At 44.9% G+C, this 27456-nt stretch overlaps 1 protein-coding gene across 3 annotated transcripts in view; it reads left to right on the plus strand.

The window, feature by feature from the left end:
- NFASC (neurofascin) overlaps nt 1–27456 on the plus strand; it is a 197777-nt gene that overhangs the window by 80193 nt on the left and 90128 nt on the right. For all 3 annotated transcript variants that reach the window (XM_069544498.1, XM_069544496.1, XM_069544497.1), the window contains exon 2: nt 22425–22533. In XM_069544498.1, the coding sequence (XP_069400599.1) occupies nt 22425–22533 (109 nt within the window). The remainder of the gene's footprint in view (nt 1–22424; nt 22534–27456) is intronic.

A 27456-nucleotide genomic window follows, 5' to 3' on the forward strand; every position in this document is an offset into this window, starting at 1 on the left:
TATCAGTGTTTACAATAACAAAGACATCGAAGCAACCTCAATGAGCGTCTACAAAGGGGTGAATAAAGAAGATGTGGTACATATATATACAATGGAATAGTACTCAGCCATAAAAAGAATGAAACAATGCCATTTGCAGCGACATGGATGGACCCAGAGAGCATCATGCTGAGTGCATCAGGCAGAGAAGGAGGAATGTCATATGATACCCCTTATATGTGGAGTCTAAAAAGAAATGATACAAATGTACTTGCTTACAAAATAGACTCACAGATTTTGAAAATGAAATTGCGAGAGGGGAAGGGACAGTTAGGGAGTTTGGGAAGGACATGTACACATGCTGTATTTGAAATGGGTTAACGACAAGGACCTGCTGTGTAGCACATGGAACTCTGCCCAGTGTTACGTGGCAGCCTGGATGGGAGGGGAGTTTGGGGGAGAATCTTGTTCAGTTGCTAGGTCGTTTCCAATCCTTTGCAGCCCTGTGGACTACTGCACACCGGGCTTCCCTGTCCTTCACTATCCCCTGGAGTTTGCTCAGTTTCATGTCCATTGAGTCTATGATGCTATCTAACCATCCCCAACTAGCCACTGGGGGAGAAGGGATACATATATACGTATGGTTGAGTCCCTTCACTGTTCACTGGAAACTATCACAACATTCTTTTTTAATCAGCCACACCCCAAAATAAAAGTTAATAAAACGTAAAGGAAAAAAGAGAGATAGAACTCCAGTTTATTTTTTTTTAATATCTAAGGGAAAAAAAGAGATGAAGTTAAAAGAGGTGTAATAATTATCAACTAGTTTGTGGATCTTATTTGGGCTCTGATTCAAACAGTGAATAAAACCGCCATTTGCGAACCCATTGGAAATTTAAACAATGAGTGAATATTTGATAATAATAAAAGGTTTATTTTCCTTTTATTTCTTTTATATTTCTATTTTAAATAGTGCTGCAATGAACATTGGCAAACACGTGTCTTTTTGAGTTGTGATTTTCTCAGGGCATGCGGGCAGGAAGCTACCACGTAGCACAGGGACCTCAGCTCTGGGCTCTGTGATGAGCAAGAGAGGTGGAATGAGAAGGTGGGAGGGAGGCTTAAGAGGGATGGCATCTATGTACACACACGGCTGATTCACGATGTTGTACAGTAGAAACTAACGTAACATTGTAAGGCAGTTATATTCCAATAAAAATTTTTAGGTAATTGATAATTTTGGAGGTGTGATGTTATTGAGGTTATGTTTTGTGAAAGTGTCATCTTTTAGAGATAGATGCCAAAATATCTATAGATGAAATTGTCCAGTGACAGGGGATTGCTTCAAAATAATCCAGTGGAGAAGAGTGGAGAAGCGTGCGTGTGTGTGTGTGTGTGTGAGATGATGTGCGATTGGCCTTGGGTCAGTAATTGTCAATGTTGGCAGGTGTGCTCACGGAGATTCATTATGTTTTTTCCTACTTCATAATGAAATTAAAACAAGGGAAAAAAGAATGGGGAAGGAGAGGTCGGGGGTTAAGAGAGGAGAATGTAGGAATTGCCATCTGGGAGAGCAGATGAGCAGGAGATGCGTTTGATTGGCATGTGCCGTTAAGGACCCACTTGAGATTCAAGAGCGTGAATTAAAATGAGACCAGACTGCATGGACATATATATTTGCCTAGCCGTGACCAGCTGCACATGTAGGGATCAGCGCAGGTGGGGCCTTGTGGGCTTAGGACGAATTAATATCATCTTCCCATCATAATGATGAAGTCGTGGAGGATCAGAGTCCTGTTTTTGCTTCACAGATAATTTGACTAACTGATTCCCCAGCCCACCCACGTTTTGACTAAACTCAATACTCTGCCGCAAGTACCTTAAAATGGTTTATTTGCAGGTGCTAAACAGAGGAGGGAATATGGGAATTTATTGTGTACTGGCTGTGGAGTGTCAGTCTAGGGAGATGAAGACGTTCTTAGGAGGAATGATGATGATGCCTGCACAGCCGTGTGAATGTACGTAATGCTACGGAACCATACGCTTAAAATGATCAGAGGGGTAAATTTTATGTTGTGTGTATTTTGTGGTTGTTCAGTTGCCCAGTTGTGTCCAACTCTTTTCGATCCTATGGACTGCAGCACACCAGGCCTCCCTGTCCCTCACCATCTCCTGAAGTTTGCCCCCAAGTTCATGTCCATTGCATCGGTGATGCCATCCAGCCATCTCATCCTCTGATGCCCTCTTCTCCTTCTGCCCTCAATCTTTTAAAGCATCAGGGACTTTTCCAGTGAGTCGGCTGTTTGTATCAGATGACCAAAATATTGGAGCTTCAGTTTCAGCATCAGTCCTTTCAACGAGTATTCAGGGTTGATTTCCCTTAAGATTGACTGGTTTGATCTTGCTATCTAAGGGATTTTCCAGAGTCTTCTCCAGCACCACAGTTATAGATTCTTTGGCATTCTGCCTTCTTTACAATCCAGCTCTCACAACCGTTCATGACCACCAGGAAGACCATAGCTTCGACTATGCAGACCTTTGTCGGCAGAGTAATGTCTCTGCTTTTCGACACACCCTCTAGGTTTGTCGTAGCTTTCCTGCCAAGGAGCAACCGTCTTGTCATGGCCGGGATCACCGTCCGCAACGACTTCAGAGCCCCAGAAGAGGAAATCTGTCACTGCTTCCACCTTTTCCCTTCTGTTTGCCGTGCAGTAATGGGCCCGGACACCCTGATCTTAGTTTTTTTTAATAGTTTTAAGTCGGCTCTTTCACTCTCCTCCTTTACCCTCCCCAAGAAGCTTTTTAGTTCCTCTTGGCTTTCTGCCATTAGAGTCGTATCGTCCACATATCTGAGGTTGTTGATGTTTCTCCCTCCTATCTTGATCCCAGCTTGTAACTCGCCCAGCCTGGCATTTCTCATGATGTGCTCAGCGTATAGGTTAAACAAACAGGGTGAGAGTAGACAGCCCTGTTACACTACTTTCTCAGTCTGGAACTAATCAGTTGTTCCATACAGGGTTCTAACTGTTGCTTCTTGACCCTCATACAGGTTTCTCAGGAGACAGGTAAGATGGTCTGGTATTCCCACCTCTCTAAGAGTTTGTTCCACAGTTTGTTATGGTCCACACATAGAAAAGGAAATGGCAGCCCACTCCAGTGTTCTTGTCTGGAAAATCCCAATGGACAGAGGAGCCTGGTGGGCTACAGTCCATGGGGTCGCAAAGAGTCGGGCACAACTGAGCGACTAACACACACACAGCGTAACCGATGAAACAGAGGTAGATGTTTCTCTGGAATTCCCTTGCTTTCTCCATGATCCAGCGAATGTTGGCAATTTGATCTCTGGTTCCTCTTCCTTTGCAAAACCCAGCCTGGGCATCTGGAATGTCTTGGTTCGCATAATGCTGAAGCCTAGCATGCAGGATTTTAAGCGTGACCTTCCTAGCGTGGGAGATGGGAGCAACTGTCCAGTGGCTAGCACATTCTTTAGCACTGTCCTTCTTGGGGACTGGGATGAGGACTGACCTTTTCCAGTTTTGTGGCCACTGCTGGGTCTCCCAGATTTACTAACATATTGAATGCAACACCTTGATGGTATCACCCTTTCGGGTTTTGAATCTATATTTTGCCAGTGTTGCTGTTGTTGTTGTTTTAATATTTACTTGGTTGCATCTACAGGGGAAAAAAGTGGAAATAGAAGTGATTGCAATTGCCTTGTGTCCCACGCTCCTCCTCTTTGGTCCTAATTAGGGGGTAGTCTTTTTAGAAGGAAATAGCATCCCACTCCAGTGTTCTTCCCTGGGGAATCCCATGGACGGAGGAGCCTGGTGGGCTACAGTCCGTGGGGTTGCAAGAGTAGGACGTGACCTAGCGACTAAACCACCACCACCAGGGCGTAATCTTGGTTTGTAAGTCCTTCCCCCACGTGCATGTGGCTGGGATGGGTGTGATATTGTTGCCTCTTGTGAACAGTGTCAGATCCTCATTTTCACTTGTTAGCTTATTCAGTGGAGGATGTTGCTGAGGTCTAGTTGGGAGTCAAAGCATGCTCTAAAGATGTAGGGCGTTCCCCACCCCTAATGATGGCTCAGGTCTTGTAGAGTGCTGTCTTCACCCGCTCCTGTCAGTTTGTGAACTTTCCCAGGCTCTTCCATCTGAAGTGAGAGCCTGTCTTTCCTTGGAGCCTTTCTTCCTAAGTCCCAGTCACAGGAATAGGGCTTGCTGTGACATCGTGTCTGTTCTCTGGCCAGTTCATGTTGCCTTTACAAATTTGCCTCTCATTCATGGTGTATTTTAAAACCAAGACATATGGAATATATAAACTAATTATAGTTATACCCTTTTCCCCCTTAGGGAAACAATTTTCTGATACAATCACAGTAACAATTTTCTGATATAATTACAAAGAGAAAGCAAGGTGAAAAGACAACCCTCAGAATGTGAGAAATTAATAGCAAATGAAACAACTGACAAAGGACTAATTTCCAAAACATACAAGCAGCTCATGCAACTCACGGAGAAGGCAGTGGCACCCACTCCAGTCCTCTTGCCTGGAAAATCCCATGGACGGAGGAGCCGGGTGGGCTGCAGGCCATGGGGTCGCTGAGAGTCGGACACGACTGAGCAACTTCACTTTCACTTTTCACTTTCATGCTTTGGAGAAGGAAATGGCAGCCCACTCCAGTGTTCTTGCCTGGAGAATCCCAGGGACGGGGGAGCCTGGTGGGCTGCCGTCTATGGGGTCACACAGAGTCAGACACGACTAAAGCGACTTAGCAGCAGCATACAACTCAATACCAGAAAAACAAACAACCCAATCAAAAAGTGGGGAAAAGACCTAAACAGACATTTCTCCAAAGAAGACATACAGATGGCTAACAAACACATGAAAAGATTCTCAACATCACTCATTATCAAAAATACAATGAGATATCACCTCACACCGGTCAGAATGGCCATCGTCAAAAATCTACAAACAATAAATGCTGGAGAGGGTGTAGAGAAAAGCGAATGCTCTTGCACTGTTGGTGGGAATGTAAGTATGTGAAAGTGAAGTCGCGCAGTTGTGTCAGACTCTTTGAGACCCCGTGGACACCAGGCTCCTCCGTCCATGGGATTTTCTCGGCAGGAGTACTGGAGCGGGTTGCCTTTTCCTTCTCCAGGGAACTTCCAGACCCAGGGATCGAACCCAGGTCACCTGCATTGTAGACAGATGCTTTACCATCTGAGCCACCATGGAAGATGGTATAGAGAGTCCTTAAAAAACTAGAAATAAAACTGCATAAGACCCAGCAATCGCACTCCTAGGCATATACCCTGAGGAGACCAAAACTGAAAGAGACAGATGTATCCCATGGTTCATTGCAACACTATTTACAACAGCCAACAACAGACTGGTTCCAAATAGAAAAAAAAGTACATCAAGGCTGTATATTGTCACCCTGCTTATTTAACTTCTATGCAGAGTACATCATGAGAAACGCTGGACTGGAAGAAACACAAGCTGGAATCAAGATTGCCGGGAGAAATATCAATAACCTCAGATATGCAGATGACACCACCCTTATGGCAGAAAGTGAAGAGGAACTAAAAAGCCTCTTGATGAAAGTGAAAGTGGAGAGTGAAAAAGTTGGCTTAAAGCTCAACATTCAGAAAACAAAGATCATGGCATCCGGTCCCATCACTTCATGGGAAATAGATGAGGAAACAGTGGAAACAGTGTCAGATTTTATTTTGAGGGGGCTCCAAAATCACTGCAGATGGTGATTGCAGCCATGAAATTAAAAGACGCTTACTCCTTGGAAGAAAAGTTATGACCAACCTAGATAGCATATGCAAAAGCAGACATTAATTTGCCGACTAAGGTCCGTCTAGTCAAGGCTATGGCTTTTCCTGTGGTCATGTATGGATGTGAGAGTTGGACTGTGAAGAAGGCTGAGGGCCGAAGAATTGATGCTTTTGAACTGTGGTGTTGGAGAAGACTCCTGAGAGTCCCTTGGACTGCAAGGAGATCCAACCAGTCCATTCTGAAGGAGATCAGTCCTGGGATTTCTTTGGAAGGAATGATGCTAAAGCTGAAGCTCCAGTAGTTTGGCCACCTCATGCGAAGAGTTGACTCATTGGAAAAGACTCTGATGCTGGGAGGGATTGGGGCAGGAGGAGAAGGGGACGACAGAGGATGAGATGGCTAGATGGCATCACTGACTCAATGGACGTGAGTCTGAGTGAACTCCGGGAGTTGGTGATGGACAGGGAGGCCTGGCGTGCTGCGATTCATGGGGTCACAAAGAGTCGAACACGACTGAGTGACTGAACTGAACTGAGAACGTGGAAGCAGCCTAGAAGTCCATAGACAGATGAATGGATAAAGAAGTTATATACACATTGGAATATTACTCAGCCATAAAAAAGAACGCATTTGAGTAAGTTCTAAAGAGGTGGATGAATCTAGAGCCTATTATACAGAGTGAAGTGAGTCTGAAAGAGAAAGATAAATACCTTATTCTAACGTGTATATTCTAGAAAAATGGAACTGAAGAATTTATTTATAGGACAACAGTGGAGAAACTGACATAGAGAATAGGCTTATGGACATGGGGAGAGGGGAGGAGAGGGTGAGATGTGTGGAGAGAGTAACATGGAAAGTTACATTACCATATGTGAAATAGATAGCCAATGGGAATTTGCTGTATGGCTCAGGAAACTCAAACAGGGGCTCTGTATCAATCTACAGGGGTGGGATGGGAGGGAGATGGGAGGGAGGTTCAAAAGGGAGGGGACATATGTATACCTAAGGCTGATTCATATTGAGGTTTGACAGAAAACAGCAAAATTCTGTGAAGCCATAAAATTCAATAATTAATAAATAAACTTTAAAAATTACAAAGAGAACTTTTAAGTGAACTTGAGGGCCATTCACAAAGTAGCAGTAGGAATGTTGCCCTGTTGCTGTGAACCAGGCTTCTGAGTGGCATCAAAGGAGTGTGGGTTCTGAAGACACCCACCAACCTGGATTTGAGTGTTGACTCTGCCTCTCACCAGCTGAGAAACCTTAGGCAAGTTTTTTTTCTTTTTAACATCGTTAGGCTTCAAATTTCTCATGTGTAAAATCTGAATAATAATTCCTTCCTTATAGGAATGTTGTAAGAATTAAAAGGGCTGGTTGTTTGTAAGAATGGACGTCTGTTCTTAGTTTTCTGTTTAATTTGCTGTTCTTAATTTGCTTTAACGTCTGTTCTTCATTGCTACTGTCTGTTTTAGCAAACGTGGCTGAGGAAGGATTAGAATGTGGGCATCTGTGTGACTTTAGAGAAATCACTGGACTTCTCTGAGCATCATTCACATCTCTCATCTATTTCTGCGTCACTTTTCTCATCACCTTGAACGATGGAATTCAGTTAATGGTTTCTGAGATCCCTTTCATTTTAGATAATCTAGGATTCCTTTGACCCACTGAATATTTTTAGGGGAGGACCTCAGGAACACAGCATTGGATTAATCATGATCCTTGCCTTATGACTCATTCTCCTCATGGGTCCCAGCATGCCCTGCTGTTTCTCTTTCTTTTATTCCTTCTCTCCCTCCCTCCTTATCTCTCCCTTCTTTCCCCCTTCCTTCTTACTTTTTTTCCCTTCCTAATCCGTTTACTTATTTATTTATAACAATATTGTTCAGTTCAGTTCAGTCGCTCAGTGGTGTCCAACTCTTTGCGACCCCATGAATCGCAGCACGCCAGGCCTCCCTGTCCATCACCAACTCCCGGAGTTCACTCAGACTCACATCCATCAAGTCAGTGATGCCATCCAGCCATCTCATCCTCTGTTGTCCCCTTCTCCTCCTGCCCCCAATCCCTCCCAGCATCAAAGTCTTTTCCAATGAGTCAGCTCTTCGCATGAGGTGGCCAAAGTACTGGAGTTTCAGCTTTAGCATCATTCCTTCCAAAGAAATCCCAGGGCTGATCTTCTTCAGAATGCACTGTTTGGACCTCCTTGCCGTCCAAGGGACTCTCAAGAGTCTTCTCCAACACCACAGTTCAAAAGCATCAGTTCTTTGGCGCTCAGCCTTCTTCACAGTCCAACTCTCACATCCATACATGACCATAGGAAAAACCATAGCCTTGACTAGACGGACCTTAGTCGGCAAATTAATGTCTCTGCTTTTGAATATGCTATCTAGGTTGGTCATAACTTTTCTTCCAAGGAGTAAGCGACTTTTAATTTCATGGCTGCAGCCACCATCTGCAGTGATAACAATATTGTCAGTACCTGCAAATCCACCACATACAACAAAATATGAGACTTTGAGAACTAGCACATATCTAGTCTTATGGTCCCATCACAACTAAGCTGTTCTTGCTACCTCTCCCACTACCAGAAGTAATCATTCTCTTTCTTTTTAATTGTAGTAAAATATGCGTGACACAAAATTGACCATTTGACCCATTTTTAAAGTGTGCGCCTCTATAGTGTTTAGCACATTTGTATGGTTGTGCAACTCATCTTCAGAACTGTTTTCATCTTGCAAGACTTAAACTCTGTACCCATTAAAGAACAGCTCCTTGTTCCTCCTCCCCTTGGCAACCATCATTCTACTTTCTGTCTTCATGAGATCTGACTACTCTAGGTATCACATATAAGTGGAACCATACAGTATTTGTCCTTTTGTGACTGACATTTTAATTTACATAGTATCCTCAAAGTTTATCCGTGTTGTAGCACGTGATAGAATTTCCTTCCTTTTGAAGGCTAGAGAATATTCCATTGTATGTTTATACCACATTTTGATTATCCTTTCATCTGTTGATGAATACTTGAGTTACTTACACGTTTTGGCTATCTTGAATAATGCTACATTATTTTTTCTTAATTTAAAAAATTTAAATAATTTTTTGACTGCACTACACAGCACACGGGATCTTAGTTCCCCAACCAGGGATCAAACCCACACCTCGTGTAGTGGAAGCATGGAGTTTTAACCACTAGACCACCAGGGAAGTCCCTCCATTCCTTTTTATATGTACCCAGGTCATGTATGGATGTGAGAGTTGGACTATGAAGAAAGCTGAGCACCAAAGAATTGATGCTTTTGAACTGTGGTATTGGAGAAGACTCTTGAGAGTCCCTTGGACTGCAAGGAGATCTAACCAGTCCATTCTAAAGGAAATCAGTCCTGGGATTTCTTTGGAAGGAATGATGCTAAAGCTGACACTCCAGTACTTTGGCCACCTCATACGAAGAGTTGACTCATTGGAAAAGACTCTGATGCTGGGAGGGATTGGGGGCAGGAGGAGAAGCGGACGACAGAGGATGAGATGGCTGGATGGCGTCACCGACTCGATGGACGTGAGTGAGTGAACTCTGGGAGTTGGTGATGGACAGGGAGGCCTGGCGTGCTGCGATTCATGAGGTTGCAAAGTCGGACTCGACTGAGCGACTGAACTGAACTGAGAATGGAATTACTGGATTATATAGTAATTCTATTTTTAATTTTTTGAGGAACCATCCTGCTGCTTTCTGTAAAGGCTGCACTATACTCCCCCCAGCAATGGAGGAGGGTTCCAGTTTCTCCACATCCTTGGCAACACCTGTTATTTTCTGTTTGGTTTAGATAGCAGCCATCCTAATGGGTATGTGATGATTTCCCATTGTGGTTTTGATTTGCATTTCCCTATTGAACATCTTTTCATATGCTTGTTGGTCATTTATGTATCTTCTTTGCAGAAACGTCTCTTCAAGTCCTTTGCCCATGTTTTAATTGCGTGTGTTTTGTTGTTGAGTTGTAGTAATCATTATTTTGAATCCATTATTTTGACTAAAATTTTCTTTTATTTCCTCTTTATTATATCACTTTATTGCATAGCACTCTAATTCACTTATTTTTTCTGCTTTGTGTATTTCACTGTTTGAGTCTAAGACAATTTAATTTTCCATTCTTTGTTGATGAACTTTTGGGGCATTTCTAGGTTCCTCCTGTAGTGAACAGTGCTGCCAGAGACATAGTTCTACATATGCAAGAGTTTCTTATGGATCTATATCAAGGAGTAAATTTGCTAAATCATTGTGAATGTTCATCTTCAGGGGGTGATGTTAAACTTTTTCTGAAGTGATTGTACCCTTAGCAATGTATAAGACACTTTGTATATTTTCAGCCGCTTACAGCAGTTGATATCATCCGATTTTTGCCAATTGAATGAGTTTGTAAATTGGTCCTGATTTGCATTTCCCAATTACCAATACTATGGTTATTAACCATATGCATTCTTGTCTCCTTCCTGTATTTCTGTTGGACTAGTTATCCTCTTATCTACTTACGGAACTTCTTATATATTCCTGAGAGTAATCCTTTGTCAGAGACGGCAATGGCAGCCCACTCCAGTACTCTTGCCTGGAAAATCCCATGAACGGAGGAGCCTGGTGGGCTGCAGTCCATGGGGTCGCGAAGAGTTGGACACGACTGAGCGACTTCACTTTCACTTTTCACTTTCCTGCATTGGAGAAGGAAATGGCAACCCACTCCAGTGTTCCTGCCTGGAGAATCCCAGGGACGGGGGAGCCTGGTGGGCTGCCGTCTATGGGGTCGCACAGAGTCGGACACGACTGAAGCGGCTTAGCAGCAATCCTTTGTCAGATCTGTATATCCAATATCTTCCCTCAGGTTTTAATCTGCCTTTCATATACCTTAAAGGTTTTTCTTCCAAGTTCAGTCAATGGAGATATACCTCAGAATAAAATCCACTTTTGTTAGGTGTTCAGTCCTATAAATTTTGCAGATACATACAGTTAGGTGACAATCACCATAATCAAAATACAGAGCATTCCCATCATTCCATAAAAGTTCTTATATACCCACTTTTGGTTAATCTTCTTCCCGCAATCCCAGCTTCTGGTAACCACTGACCTGTACTATGTACCTGGAGTACGCATTTCTTAAAATGTCATATAAACGAAATCATATGAAACAGGCTGCTTTTACCTAACTGCATTGGAGATGCCTCTAATTTGCTGCTTATTTCAGTTCAGTTCAGTCGCTCAGTCGTGTCCGACTCTTTGCGACCCCATGAATTGCAGCACGCCAGGCCTCCCTGTCCATCACCAGCTCCTGAAGTTCAATCAGACTCACGTCCACCGAGTCCGTGATGCCATCCAGCCATCTCATCCTCTGTCGTCCGCTTCTCCTCCTGCCCCCAATCCCTCCCAGCATCAGAGTCTTTTCCAATGAGTCAACTCTTCACATGAGGTGGCCAAAGTACTGGAGTTTCAGCTTCAGCATCATTCCTTCCAAAGAAATCCCAGGGCTGATCTCCTTCAGAATGGACTGGTTGGATCTCCTTGCAGTCCAAGGGACTCTCAGGAGTCTTCTCCAACACCACAGTTCAAAAGCATCAATTCTTTGGTGCTTAGCCTTCTTCACAGTCCAACTCTCACATCCATACATGACCACAGGAAAAACCATAGCCTTGACTAGACGGACCTTAGTTGGCAAAGTAATGTCTCTGCTTTTCAATATGCTATCTAGGTTGGTCATAACTTTTCTTCCAAGGGGTAACCGTCTTTTAATTTCATGGCTGCAATTACCATCTGCAGTGATTTTGGAGCCCCCCAAAATAAACTTTGACACCGTTTCCACTGTTTCCCCATCTATTTGCCATGAAGTGATGGGACCAGATGCCATTATCTTCGTTTTCTGAATGTTGAGCTTTAAACCAACTTTTTCACTCTCCTCTTTCACTTTCATCAAGAGGCTTTTTAGTTCCTCTTCACTTTCTGCCATAAGGATGGTGTCATCTGCATATCTGAGGTTATTGATATTTCTCCCGGCAATCTTGATTCCAGCTTGTGCTTCATCCAGCCCAGCATTTCTCATGATGTACTCTGCATAGAAATTAAATAAGCAGGGTGACAATATACAGCCTTGACGTACTCCTTTTCCTATTTGGAACCAGTCTGTTGTTCCATGTCCAGTTCTAACTGTCGCTTCCTGACCTGCATGTAGGTTTCTCAAGAGGCAGGTCAGGTGGTCTGGTATTCCCATCTCTTGAACAATTTTCCAGTTTATTGTGATCCACACAGTCAAGGGCCTTGGCATAGTCAGTAAAGCAGAAATAGATGTTTTTCTGGAACTCTCTTGCTTTTTCCATGATCCAGCGGATGTTGGCAATTTGATCTCTGCTTCCTCTGCCTTTTGTAAAACCAGCTTGAGCATCAGGAAGTTAACAGTTCACGTATTGCTGAAGCCTGGCTTGGAGAATTTTGAGCATTACTTTACTAGCATGTGAAATGTGTGCAATTGTGTGGTAGTTTGATCATTCTTTGGCATTGCCTTTCTTTGGGATTGGAATGAAACCTGACCTTTTCCAGTCCTGTGGCCACTGCTGAGTTTTCCAAATTTGCTGGCATATTGAGTGCAGCCCTTTCATAGCATCATCTTTCAGGATTTGAAATAGCTCCACTGGAATTCCATCACTTCCACTAGCTTTGTTCGTAGTGATGCTTTCTAAGGCCCACTTGACTTCATATTCCAGGATGTCTAGCTCTAGCTGAGTGATCACACCATCGTGATTATCCGGGTCGTAATGATCTTTTTTGTACATATCTTCTGTGTATTCTTGCCACCTCTTCTTAATATCTTCTGCTTCTGTTAGGTCCGTATCATTTCTGTCCTTTATGAGCCCATCTTTGCATGAAATGTTCCCTTGGTATCTCTAATTTTCTTGAAGAGATCTCTAGTCTTTCCCATTTTCTTCTTTTCCTCTGTTTCTTTGCATTGATCCCTGAAGAAGGCTTTCTTATCTCTTCTTGCTATTCTTTGAAATTCTGCATTCAGATGCTTATATCAGAAAACTAGTCAATCTAATCACACTAGGACCACAGCCTTGTCTAACTTAATGAAACTAAGCTACGCCTGGGGGGCAATCCAAGATGGGCAGGTCATGGTGGAGAGGTCTGACAGAATGTGGTCCACTGGAAAAGGGAATGGCAAACCACTTCAGTATCCTTGCCTTGAGAAGCCCATGAACAGTATGAACAGTTTGAAAAGGCAAAATGCTTATATCAGTAGATCTCTTTCTTTATTGATAAGGAGTTTTCCATTGTATTACATACACAGTTCATTCATCCGCTCACCTGTTGACAGATATTTGGCTTATTTCTAGCTTTTGGCAATTATGAACAAACTTGCTATGAATATTCATGTGTAGGTTTTTGTGGATCACAATAAACTGTGGAAAATTCTGAAAGAGATGGGAATACCAGACCACCTGACCTGCCTCTTGAGAAATCTGTATGCAGGTCAGGAAGCAATAGTTAGAACTGGACATGGAACAACAGACTGGTTCCAAATAGGAAAAGGAGTACGTCAAGGCTGTGTATTGTCACCCTGCTTATTTAACATCTATGCCAAGTACATCATGAGAAACGCTGGACTGGAAGAAACACAAGCTGGAATCAAGATTGTCGGGAGAAATATCAATAACCTCAGATATGCAGATGACACCACCCTTATGGCAGAAAGTGAAGAGGAACTAAAAAGCCTCTTGATGAAAGTGAAAGAGGAGAGTGAAAAAGTTGGCCTAAAGCTCAACATTCAGAAAACGAAGATCATGGCATCTGGTCCCATCACTCCATGGGAAATAGATGGGGAAACAGTGGAAACAGTGTCAGACTTTATTTGGGGGGGGTGGCTCCAAAATCACTGCAGATGGTGACTGCAGCCATGAAATTAAAAGACGCTTACCCCTTGGAAGAAAAGTTATGACCAACCTAGATAGCATATGCAAAAGCAGAGACATTACTTTGCCAACTAAGGTCCGTCTAGTCAAGGCTATGGTTTTTCCTGTGGTCATGTATGGATGTGAGAGTTGGACTGTGAAGAAAGCTGAGCGCCGAAGAATTGATGCTTTTGAACTGTGGTGTTGGAGAAGACTCTTGAGAGTCCCTTGGACTGCAAGGAGATCCAACCAGTCCATTCTGAAGGAGATCAGCCCTGGGATTTCTTTGGAAGGAATGATGCTGAAGCTGAAGCTCCAGTAGTTTGGCCACCTCATGCGAAGAGTTGACTCATTGGAAAAGACTTTGATGCTGGGAGGGATTAGGGGCAGGAGGAGAAGGGGAGGATAGAGGATGAGATGGCTGGATGGCATCACGGACTCGATGGACGTGAATCTGAGTGAACTCCGGGAGTTGGTGATGGACAGGGAGGCCTGGCGTGCTGCGATTCATGGGATCGCAAAGAGTCGGACACGACTGAGCGACTGAACTGAACTGAGGTTTTCCTGTAGAAATATATATTCATTTCTCTTGGGTAAATACCCAGGAGTGGAATTACTGAGTCATATAGTAACTATATGTTTCACCTTTAAGAATCTGCCAAGTGGTTTTCCAACGTAGATGTACTATTTCTATGTATGTAAGTTCCAGTGGCCTCATATCCTCACCAGCACATGGTATTGTGAGGTTTTCATTTGGGGGTTTTTGAGCTATTCTTGTAACAGGTATATAATAGTGTCTTGTGGTATCTCATTGTGGTTTTAATTTGCACTTCCCTAATGACAAGTAGTGCTGAATATCTTTTTGAGTGCTTATTTGCCAAAAGTATCTCCTTTGCTGAAGATCTATTGAGATCTTTTGCTTATTTTTCATGGGTTGTTTATCGGCTTCTTATTTAGCTGAGAATTCATTGTGTGTCCTGCAGCCAGCCCTTTACCGGATTTGTCTTTCAGACATTTTCTCCAAGTCTGCGGCTTCTCCTAGAAGTGTCTCTCTTAGTGGCCGTGCAGGCCCCTCTAGCCTTTCCTGGTTATTCCTCCCCTTACTGTGCAGATGAGCTTTTAAATACATCTGGGAAAATGTTTTAGTTTTTAAAAATAATGTCAAAAGTCTGTAATCTGTGCTAGCACATAATGGAAATATGTTAAAAAGATATTTCTATCCAGTTTGCATTACTTTATGTGGTAGCAGATTTTTCTTCCCAATTTGTTTTTCCAATGCCCGACATTAAGTTGAATCTGCCAAAAGAAGGAAATGAGGCATAAAAATTGGAAAGGAGAAAATAACATTATAATTATTTACAGATGATATTATTATGTGAAATACGAAGAGAATCAACTAAAAACTACTTTAATTATATTTTTTATTTGAGACAATTATAGGTTCCTATGCAGTCAAAGAAAATAATACAGAGAGATCCTTTATATGCTTTGATGGTGTGTGCTCAGTTATGTCCGACTGTTTACAGTCCTTTGAACTGAAGCCTGCCAGGCTCTTCTGTCCGTGGAATTCTCTCGGCAAGAATCCTTGAATGGGTTGCCATTTCCTTCTCCAGGGGATCTTCCTGGCCCAGGGATCAAACCCATGTCTCCTGTGTCTGCTGTATTGGCAGGCGGATTCTTTACCGTTGGGCCTCCTGGGAAGCCCTGTGCTTTTCCCAGTTTCCCTCAGTAGTAACACCTTGCAAAACTGTAGTATAATATCACACTATGATACTGACAATGTGCTGTCAAGATAAAAACATTTCTGTCAGTACAGAGATCTCTCTTGTTAACCTTTTGTAGACACACCCATCTTTTCCTATCACAAACCCCCTTTCTTAACCCATGGCAGCCAGTAATCTGTTCTGTTTCTATAATTTTTGTCATTTCCAAAATGTTATATGAGTGGAATTACACAATATTTAACCATTTGGGTTGACTTTTTTCACTCAGCATAATTTAGTGGAGATTTGTCCAAGTTATTGCATGTTTCAATAATTATTTCTTTTTTATTCCTGGGTAGTGCTCTATGATGTGGACATACTGCTGTTTGTTTAACCTTTCATCCTTTAAAAGATACTGGGATTACATTCAGTTCAGTTCAGTCGCTCAGTCGTGTCCGACTCTTTGCGACCCCATGAATTGCAGCACGCCAGGCCTCCCTGTCCATCACCAGCTCCTGGAGTTCACTCAGACTCACGTCCATCGAGTCAGTGATGCCATCCAGCCATCTCATCCTCTGTCGTCCCTTCTCCTCCTGCCCCCAATCCCTCCCAGCATCAGAGTCTTTTCCAATGAGATAACTCTTCGCACGAGGTGGCCAAAGTACTGGAGTTTCAGCTTTAGCATCATTCCTTCCAAAGAAATCCCAGGGCTGATCGCCTTCAGAATGGACTGGTTGGATCTCCTTGCAGTCCAAGGGACTCTCAAGAGTCTTCTCCAATACCACAGTTCAAAAGCATCAATTCTTCGGCGCTCAGCCTTCTTCACAGTCCAACTCTCACATCCATGCATGACCACAGGAAAAACCATAGCCTTGACTAGACGGACCTTATTTGGCAAAGTAATGTCTCTGTTTTTGCATATGCTATCTAGGTTGGTCATAACTTTTCTTCCAAGGGGTAAGCGTCTTTTAATTTCATGGCTGCAATCACCATCTGCAGTGATTTTGGAGCCCAAAAATATATATGTAAAATAGATAGCCAAGGGAAGAAAAAAAAATACTGGGGTTGTTTCCATCTGTGGGGTTATTATGAATTCAGTTCAGTTCAGTTCAGTTCAGTCGCTCAGTCGTATCCAACTCTTTGCGACCCCATGAATCGCAGCATGCCAGGCCTCCCTGTCCATCACCAACTCCTGGAGTTTACCCATACTCATGTCCATCGAGGCGGTGATGCCATCCAGCCATCTCATCCTCTGTTGTCCCCTTCTCCTCCTGCCCCCAGTCCCTCCCAGCATCAGGGTCTTTTCCAATGAGTCAACTCTTCACATCAGGTGGCCAAAGTATTGGAGTTTCAGCTTCAACATCAGTCCTTCCAATGAACACCCAGGACTTATCTCCTGGGCTGGTTGGATCTCCCTGCAGTCCAAGGGACTCTCAAGAGTCTTCTCCAACACCAGAGTTCAAAAGCATCAATTCTTCAGGGCTCAGATTTCTTTAGAGTCCAACTCTCACATCCATACATGACCACTGGGAAAACCATAGCCTTGAAGTAGACTGACCTTTGTTGGCAAAGTAATGTCTCTGCTTTTTAATATGCTATCTAGTTGGTCATAGCTTTCCTTATTAGAGAAATGCAAATCAAAACTACAGTGAGGTATCACCTCCACCATTCAGAATGGCCATCATCAAAAAATCTGTGACCGATCAGTGCTGGAGTGGATGTGGAGAAAAGGGAATCCTCCCATACTGTTGGTGGGAATGTAAACTGATACAGCCCTTACGGAGAACAGTATGGAGATTTCTTAAAGAAAAAAAAAAGTAGAAATAAATCTACCATATGACCCAGTAACCCCACTACTGGGCCTATACCCTGAGAAAAGCATAAATTGAAAAAGACATGTACCCCAGTGTTCACAGCAGCACTGTTTACAATAGCCAGGACAGGGAAGCAACCTAGATGTCCCGTGACAGACGGATGGATAAAGATGTGGTATTTTTATACAATGGAATATGAACCATAAAAAAGAACAAATCTGAGTCAGTTCTAGTGAGGTGGACAGAGTGAAGTCAGTCAGAAAGAGAAAAACAAATATATTAGCACACATATATGGAATCTAGAAAAATTGTATTGACTAACCTATTTGCAGGGAAGGAACGGAGATGCAGGTGTAGAGAGTGGGCTCGTGGACACAGTGGGGGAGGAAGAGAAGGGGACGAAAGGAGAAAGTAGTGTCCGCATATATGCGCCATCAGGTGTAAGGCGGACAGCTGGTGAGAAGTTGCTGTGTAGCAGACAGAGCCGAGCCTGGTGCTCTGGGATGACCTGCAGGAATGGGCCGGGGAGGGGAGGGAGGAAGCGGAGATGTATAATTATGGCTGATTCACGTTGCTGTATGACAGAGATCAACACAACACTGTAGAAGTTAAAAAAACAGATATACATAAACAGGCTACTGGCTGAAAATGTTATAGTAAATTTAACATACTAATATGGTATTAGATAACCATTAATATGGAAATTATAAGAAAGGAATCTTTAATTTTTAAAAAATCTTTCTGTACAAGTAAACTCCATATAATTTTGAATTTTAAAAATCTATGTTCTAAGAAAAAAAGTATAAAGTGTTCCTTCAAACTGACAAGAATAAACCAACTATCCAGTAGAGAAATGGGCAAAGAATACAGTAATTCAAAGAAAATAAAATTGTTCAACCTCACTTATAATAAAAGAACCACAAAGGGATGCCAGTTTGTGGGCATGTGATGGTCAAAGGTTAAAAATAATAATAACATAGCATGTTGGAGAGGAAATGGGAAACAAGAACTTTTATAAATTGCTCGTGGGAGTTTAAGTTGTGCAAACTTTCATGGAGAACAATTTAGCCACATTACCTTTGGCCTAGGAATTTTGCATCTGAGAATTTATCCTAAATCTTACAAATAAGAGAATCATATTTATCCAAAAATAATGTATCACAGCAATTTTCCACGTTCAGTGATTACAAACATTCCAAGTGTCTATACAGCTTCTATATACAGCTGTAATAAGGCAGTTTCATATGAACAAATATTGAAAGATACCTAAGATTTTCACTGAAAAAGACAAGTTTGAAGAAAATATGTATAGTATGCTATGATTTTTACAGTGTATCTATGTATACATAGAAAGTCTATGGGAGGATATACAAAACACTGTTAGAAGAAGCTGGCGGGGTGAGGTTCTCAGTAGGACTGGGAGCCTGCAGACGGTCTCGGGAAGGAAGTTTCCTTATATACGCTCTACTTTTACTGTGAACCCTTGTAACTTTGGGGTTTTATATCATGTGAAAAGATTACCTGTTCAGAGTACAAAGTAGCTTTTTAAATGTTTAAGAAAGAACCTCAAGCAAGAGACAGAGAAAGTCCTTGTTCTCTGAGCTCAGACTAAATATCTCAGGGAATTGTTCGGTCGCTCAGTTGTGTCTGATTCTTTGCGACCCCACGGACTGCAGCACACCAGGCTTCCCTCTCCCTCACTATCTCCTGGAGTTTGTTCAAACTCATGTTCATTGAGTCGATGAGGCCATCCAACTGTCTCATCCTCTGTAGCCCCCTTCACCTCCCGCCTTCAGTCTTTCCCAGCATCAGGGTCTTTTCCAATGAGTCAGTTCTCTTCGCATCAGGTGGCCAAAGTACTGGAGCTTCAGCTTCAGCATCAGTCCTTCCAGTGGACATTCAGGACTGATGTCCTTTAGGGTGGACTCGTTTGATCTCCTTGCTGTCCAAGGGACTCTCAAGAGTCTTCTCCAGCACCACAGTTCAGAAACATCGGCGCTCTGCCTTCTTTGGGACACGGGAACCAGGATCCAGGAGGAGCCTGACTTTGTACTTCTCCAGAAATAGACGCTTATAGTATCATGAAATTCCAAGGTAAAAAGTGCTAGAGACACACTGTTCTTCTGTGGGAGAGGGAAGGACAATCTGGGAATACACATTTGCTGAGAAGAGACCTGTGAGTCCTCTCCAGGCAGACACTAGGATTACAGATGCCAAGAGAGAGCAGTTTGGAGCTGGTGAGCAGCCCCAGGCAGTCCCCCCGTGTCTGACATGCTCTGCCTTCTTGTCCCTAGAAAGCCATGTTCCACTGCCCACCGCACTCCCTCCAGCCCGAGCCTCATTCAGGGAACCCAGCAGGTGTCTGGCCTTCTGGAATCTGGAGGCAGTGCCCAAGATGCCCAGCAGCCTGACCAGGGACCCCACCCACCTGTGACTCCAAGCCACTTTTTTTGCAGTCTGCAGGGGGTCAGGTGTCTTTTTGATCCCTGATCGTCTCCAGAGCATCAGGTATCGAGGACCATCCTATTCCTGGGTCAGCTGGAGAGTCTATATCCTGAGTTCAAAGCCTCATTTCTCATTTAACCCTCACGTCCTGTGAGTGATGGTAAAGGCATTAGGGTAATTGTAATCTCAGTCATCTTTAAGGGTTCTCTGTTTATCTCTCTTGATATCTGTCCATCTTCAAATCACAGTTCCCACTGGATCCTCACAACAACTACATAGGACAAATCTGGTCCTCAATTTTCAAGTGACAGAAAGATATATATACAAAGATTTGTTTTCCAAGGACTTTTCTCGTGGTAGCTCCCATTAACCTCATGTAGGCAATGAAAATTTTATTAATGCAGTTATAAAAGATGAGAATATTAAAGAAGCAACTGTTAAATAGTGAACTTTGGAATAAGAATGTGTGCATTTGAATCCTGGCTCAAAGAATTGTTTACACTTATTTCTTGCAGTGCAAAGTGGGGATAATAATGTCTGTATCCTTGGCTACCATATAGCATTGTTGTTAGGATTAAATTATGGTTCTAAAGTTTCAAGAATTAGCATTCTAAGATTTCTCATTTCTCAACCTGTTCTATCATTTAAAGTTTACCTTTATTCTGAAAATGTTTTACAACCAGGAGAGAGTACTATAATGGACCTGATGTATCCATCACTCTCTTCAACAACGATTAGTACAAGGCCAGCCTTGTCTCAGCAATGATGCTACCCACTCCTCCCCCTTTTGCTTTAGTGACCAGATTTTAAAATGATGAACTATGTTCCTAGCATCCCTAAAAGGTGACTCATGGGTTATCTGGGGTTTTAAAGAATCTTCTTGGGGATTTGTAAGATTTAAACACATTTGTTATGTTTCAACCTATTATAGCCATGGTTTTGTTTTAATTCTCAACTTAACCAGGGACATCCTAGGCTGGGTAGCTTCTGAATCTTTTTGGTGTAACTCTAGAAATGTTTGCTTTTCTGATGTGACAAGATGTTCTAGACTCAACTTACATATTTGCTGTATCAGACCTTCCTCCAAGAAAGCCTGATTCCTTTAGGGGATGGTGCATAGCGTTCATGATCTGATTCTGGGCATACTCATTCCTTTTAGGACCATCCTTGTTTCTAGGCCTGGCTAGGAAGTGTGTGTGTGTGTGTGTGTGTGTGTGTGTGTGTGGATGTAGGTAAAACATGGAGTTCATCCTGATACTCCCAGTTCACACTCAGGACTACAAGATTTAAACTTGATCTCATCAAGCTTACATTTAATTCTTCTTTCAACAAGAAACTCTTATTTTTCAGTAATATAAATATTATTACTCATTTGGTTTATCCCACAATATACATACAAAAGTCTCAGAATGACAACAATTAAAACACCATATCTTCATCAATAATATGATTACGGAAAACAATTTAGGGTATTGGGTGGGGTGATGAGGGATGGGGCAGTTCTTTTTATTAAGGTGTATCCCTCTAATGATATACAGCCAAACTGCCATATTTGAGTTTCTCTATGTGTAGCTGTACCAACCAACTAGACACATAGACTCATTTGCTACACTTTCATTTTAGGAATGTCTTTAAAAAATATAGTGCCTTATTATTATGTCAAATACTGACATGTTTCAGAGCAAATCCGCAAAACAAGATGTATTCAGTGTCCCTGTTCCCTCCACATTATTCTTCCCTTTCCCTATAGATACTTGAAATTTTATTTTATGCTTTATCTTTTTCTTGTCTTTTCAGAATATATATATATGCATTTGTTCTCCCTTTCTTAAATGATAGCATATTAAACACACTTTTTCCTACCATGGTTTTTTTCACTTAACAGTAATCCTCAAGGTCACAACATGGGCATCATACAGGATGTATTTTGAAAAGATTCCTAGAACTGAGACTGCTGGGCCAAAAAGGAAATGCACACTTATTTTGATAGAGATTGCCACATTCCCCTCCACACAGGCGGATGTTACCATTTCCTACAGACACACGTTAGTGTTAAAGCAAATGACTGAGGTATGTTATCTGTACTGAGAAGGGCTAAATGATTGCCCCAAAGGATCAGACCTGGGACCAGAACATTTGAAATGTCAGCTAATGGCCTGGTGATCTGATGCACTGTCCTGTACCTTCTCCCCATTTTACAGATGAGGAAAATTAGCCACACGTCGCTCAGTCTCTCTGTGACCCCACCCTAAATAATAAAAAAAGCTAGGACCTAAAACCCATGTCTCCTACCACCAAAATCAGGTCTCCTTTTAATGTACAATTTATTTATGATGAACTCGGTTTGATTATCTGTAGATGGAGGAGAAAAACATAATACTTAAGTAAGAAAATTAATGAAATAATTATTGGGTAAATTCTCCCTTGGGTGTAGGAGAAATTCTTTTGAGATATGGTTTCCCTCCTTTAGGTGACTAAGGATTCTGCAATTTGATTATGGTGTCAGGTCACAATAATGATCTTATGGAGAGAGAGAGAGACGACCTTCCTTCCCCAGAGTCCAGCACGCTTAGGCACCTTGCAGAATCTCTCCCATTTCTTGCAGAGTGCTTTGAATTTCTGTGAACAAAGATGTTCTTATGCTATGTGAAACTGTGCAAACGGGTGTAGACAAAGATGTAATTTCCCAGTGAATGAACAAGCTACAAAGCACAAAGCCTTTTCTCTTTCTTTCCTCGAGTGACCCTGGGGTTCTTCTTTGTGTTTGCTTTGTGACAGGTTGATTGACTTCTGTGCAGTTTGGGACGCTGGAGTTTTCCTTGCCTCTGCAGCTGGGAAGGGAGCCCCCTCTGGCGTTCCAGGAAGGAGGCTGAATGAGGCAGAGACGGTGAGTGCCTGGCTCCCTGGCTCCGGGGCGGGGTGGGGGGAATTTCTTGCCTCCTGCCCCTTCTCTTTGATGAGAGAAGTTTCTGGCTCTGGAATCTTCTGAGGGACAGCTCCATCCTCCTCCCCATAGTGGGCCACAGAGCCAGACTGCAAGCCTGTTCTTGGCCGGGAGGCTGACTTTGGGGAAGCTCTTGTTCCTCTTTCTCCAGCAGATGTAGTGAGCCGGTGTTAGCCCTGCATATTGTCCCGGCTGTTCACCTCATTTGAAAAACTGGGGAACAGCTGTGTTTGTGGCCCGCACCCCCCTTAGCCTGGCCTCTGCAACCGGGGAGCCTCCTGAATGACAGCACCAGCACATGGGGGCCCTTGTGAGAACCCCTTCTCTGGGTGGGCGGGGGCCCTGGTGGATGGACAGCTGTCCAGGGCATGGTTCGTGGCTGAAGCTGACGTCCCTGAAGCCACACCCTGTGTCCAGGGTCTGCATTGTTCCATTCTGGGATAAAATTTGCTGCTGCTCCCGGCAGCTCCTGTTTCAGTGTCCAGGCAGGAATGTCAGAGGACATGCAAGAATTAAGGGCTACAGTTTTAACCAAGGAGTAATTGGCACTGAACCACAAACAAGCAGCCTGGAGGCTTCTGGGCTGAGGGAGTCTGTCCTGGAAGCCTGAACAGAGAAGCGTTTCCCCATTCTTGAGTGGGGGTGTCTCTGCCTCATTGCTCCAGTTCCCTTTTCAGACGTCGTCCTTCCTCCCAGAAAGAGTTGGGGATTTGGGCTGGGAGGATGCAGGCAGGGAGGGAGCTGAAAGTTAGGAACGGGACATGCTGATAACATGGATTTGGGCTCTGGACAAAATCCAGCTCTCCTTTCAAGCCACTCTAGCTGTCTACATGGGGGTAACAAGGAATATCTTGTGGTCAAGATGAAACATAAAGGAGCCCTACACTGTGCCTGGCATATAGTAGGCTTAGAGTAGGTATTCTGGAGAAGGCAATGGCACCCCACTCCAGTCCTCTTGCCTGGAAAATCCCATGGACGGAGGGGCCTGGTGGGCTGCAGTCCATGGGGTCGCTAAGAGTCAGACACGACTGAGTGACTTCACTTTCACTTTTCACTTTCATGCATTGGAGGAGGAAACGGCAACCCACTCCAGTGTTCTTGCCTGGAGAATCCCAGGGATGGGGGAGCCTGGTGGGCTGCCTTCTATGGGGTCGCACAGAGTCGGACACGACTGAAGCGACTTAGCAGCAGCAGCAGGTGTTCAGTATATGAAAGTTATTACGTGTCATAGCAGCAGTGGCTCGGATATACCTGTTTTGTGAAGTTAGTTTCTGTGGGGGTTCTTCTAGATCTGCAGCTTGCCCTAGAACAGTGTCAGGTTTCAGGGACCGCCTGGGAAACCCATTTGACCCCAGGACTTTTGCACCTGATCGTTGTTACTAAAGACTGAACTGAAACATACTGGCAGTAGCAGGGGGACACCAGGGGTTTTTTGCTTTGTATTTGGAGGACTCTGGTTGCAAAAAGAATGCATAGGTTATTATAACGGGCATGTAAGTATCTGTGGCACAGCATAGGAACAGACCCCAGGTGTGTGCAGAATCAGGGGCTGGTCCAGCTTTGGGTCACTGTGCCCCCTCTCTCGGTACTTGCACCCTCCCTGCTTTCTATCTCTGTGCATGCGCCTCGCTGGGCACACACATCCAGGGTTGCCCAGCCAGATCCCTCCCTGAGGAACCCGCTTCTCTGATGATAGCAGGGTCCTTGTCCGGCAGTCCATCTGACTGGCAGCTGGAGTCCCACCCTGCCGCAGCCTGCCTGATGCAGGGCAAACCTGTTCTAGTTCATACGTCTGGACACGTCCAGTCTCGTCTGCAAGCCTAATATTGGTTCAGAGCTTTTATTTTTATAGTGCATTTGTTTAGATTAGTTGTATCATTTGACTTTCATGAAAGTTCTAGGACGAGGGCAAGGCTGGTGTCAGCATTCCCATTTGATTGATGGATAAACTGAGGCTCAAGAAGTTATTTCTCTAACATCCACAAAACGAATTCCTAACAGAGCTCGTATTAGGACTCAGATGTCCGGATTGTGAGCCATTTTTCTTGCTGGGACACCACACCGCCTCCTCCAGTCTGAGGCATCATGAAAGGTCAAAGGATCAGAGGACTTTCAGATTGACTGGGAAACTTGAAAGAAGAAGAAAGCAAGAGTACACGCTGTGGCTACTGAGGGCCCAGGAAGTTCTGGGAGGAGGAGGACTGAGCAGGCTCTTTAGAGGATGGTAACAGTCAGCCTTGCCTGAATCAGCCCCGGAGGGCTCCCCGGCCCGCGCTCGGCGTGTTCCCTGTAATCCTCCACACGGCAACTCTGAAACGGCGCACATTGTTACCACGTTTTACGGGTGTCACGACGACAGGTGAAGGAGTGTGCTCAGCGCTCACGGCTGAGAAAGCGCCCGCGCCCGGATGGAAACCCAAGCCATCCTGCAGCGCTGGGACCACGCAGCTGGCCGTGTGACTTCGGGGCTCGGAGCGTTCTCAGGGTGGGCTGGGCTGCACAGATGATTCTGAGCAGGACTCTAGCCAGGTTCTAGGTAGAAATCTGATTTTGTGTCTCCGCTTGGGAGGCCTCAGATGAGGAAGTCATCTGTCTGTCTGCCCTCCTCCTCTCTGCTTTCCTCTTGTTCCGGGCCATAGCCATCTGGGGCCGCCCCGGGTCTGCTCCCTCACACGCCCCCTCCGCCCTCCCCCTCCGCCAGGCCAGTGTGAGCACCTGCCGGCTCAGACTAACCTCTCCCTCCCTCGGTGCCTCAGCTCCCGGCTCCCCGGCCTGCCGGGCGCTCGGAGCAGACACCTGCTCTCTGACGCAGGCAGAGGAACCACCAGCCTCCCCAGGCCTTTGGGGTCTCAGATGGCGTTATTTGGTTAATTGCATTCACACCCCTCAGCCTCCCTACCAGGTGCTGGGCCTTCTCCCTCCAAAAACACTGCAGCGGGCCTCCCTGGCCAGGCTGGGAGATGATCGGGGGCAGGCCGTGGGGCTTCACTGGGAACTCTCCTCCCCAGGACCAACTCCGGGCCCCTGAGACAGCACCCATGCTTACCACCCTCTCCTGGGTGCTGAGGTGTGCAGGGCTGGGTGTGGAGCCACCGGTGACCACAGGGAGAGCTGGCCCGCTCAGTGGCGTGTGCCGTCTGCCTCATCTCTGTGGACGCGATGTGCTCACGTCTACACCACCCCCCAGCCTTTCTGCCGCCCTGCTGAACCCACCTGTACAGCGTGTAACCCCGTGAGTTTCTGATTCTAACGGGAGGACGAGAGACTACGGCAAAGAGAGGCCCTGCCACACACAGTTGTGTGCACTCACTGGGGGCGTTAAGGCGGCTTTCCCCTCCACCGCTGGAGCTGGCGGTGTCTTTGGCGTAAGCATCATAGCCAGCACTCAGCCGCAGACCCCTAGACAAACAGCGCATCTCATAACACAGGGAACGGCGGTCCCCTGTCTGTCCCACACCCCCTCCTCCACGCTCCTGTATTTTCACATCTCCAGCCTGCAGAAGCCTGCCAGGACGGAAGTTGGACCCAGACCAGTGTCTGAGTTGGATGTAAATGCAGAGGGCTGGAGGGAGGGGAGGGAACAGATGCCGCTCCCTCCTGCTGTCTTCGTCCTCTCCTCCCTGCGCCTCCCTGTCATGTCAGACAGGAGCCTGAAAAATGCAGCCAGGGACGTGCTATCCTTGGAATATCAGCAGCTAGGCCAGTGTTGACAGCAGGATGGAAGCCTCAGAAGAACGGACCCGGCTCCTTTCAGGTCGACTCCCGCCTGGCGTGGTTGATGTCATGGGGCGTGGGGCCACTGGTGGAAGAGGCTGGGGGAGCAGGGGCGGAATGGGGGTGGGGGAGTGGTCTCCACAAGCTCCTAGTGCTTTGGTTCACGGTGCAGGGTTGAGGCAGGAGAGAGGGAAGCAAAGGGCTGCTTTGGCTGCTCTGGAATCTCACAGGAGCTGCCCTTCTGTCTGGTCCACAGTAGACAGCACTTATGCAGATGACTGTACGACCAGAGGGTAATGATTCCTTGGCCGCAGAGCTGCTGCTGCTGCTGCTGCTAAGTGGCTTCAGTCGTGTCCGACTCTGTGCGACCCCATAGACGGCAGCCCACCAGGCTCCTCCGTCTCCGGGATTCTCCAGGCAAGAACGCTGGAGTGGGTCGCCATTGCCTTCTCCAGGCCCCAGAGCTAGGTTATGGTTACTAGCACAGGCACTGTGTATTTTGTAGGTCTGTAAGACACAGCTAGGGTCGAAAGTCCAGCTTGTCCAAAGCCGTGTAGCAAAGCATTGTACCATCTGTCACATGTGGGGAAGAAGAAATAACCAACAGCTTTTGAAAGTCAAGTTTGGGCCAGGCCTTGCCTTAGATGCTATCGTGGTGGTGGTTTAGTTGCTAAGTCGTGTCTGACTCTTGCCACCCCAGGCTCCTCTGTCCATGGGATTTCTCAGGCAAAAATACTGGGGTGGGTTGCCATTTCCTTCTCCAGGGGATCTTCCCAACCCAGGGGTTGAACATGGGTCTCCTGCATTACAGGCCAGTTCTTTACCAACTGAGCTACAAGGGAAGCCCGTTAGATGCCATACAAATGCATTAGCCCATTAATTCACTTAAAATGAATTAAATCAACTCACTTAATTAATAATCACAATAATATTGTAATAAACGTGTATTATCCCATTCAAAGACAAGCAAGCTAAGGCTCTGACAGAGAGAGAGGGTAAACAGATTGCTGAACTGTGAGGTGAGAGGGAACCTCGGGTATGTGGCTCCCAAGCCTGCACCCCCTTCCTGAGCCAGACGGATCACAGCACATCCCTTCCTCCTGAGGCTGTGGCTCGGAATCCCTGTCTGGCGTGTTTCCCCCGGGCTGCATG

The sequence above is a fragment of the Ovis canadensis genome, chromosome 12 (assembly GCF_042477335.2).
Source record: "Ovis canadensis isolate MfBH-ARS-UI-01 breed Bighorn chromosome 12, ARS-UI_OviCan_v2, whole genome shotgun sequence".
Classification (NCBI taxonomy): Eukaryota; Metazoa; Chordata; class Mammalia; order Artiodactyla; family Bovidae; genus Ovis; species Ovis canadensis.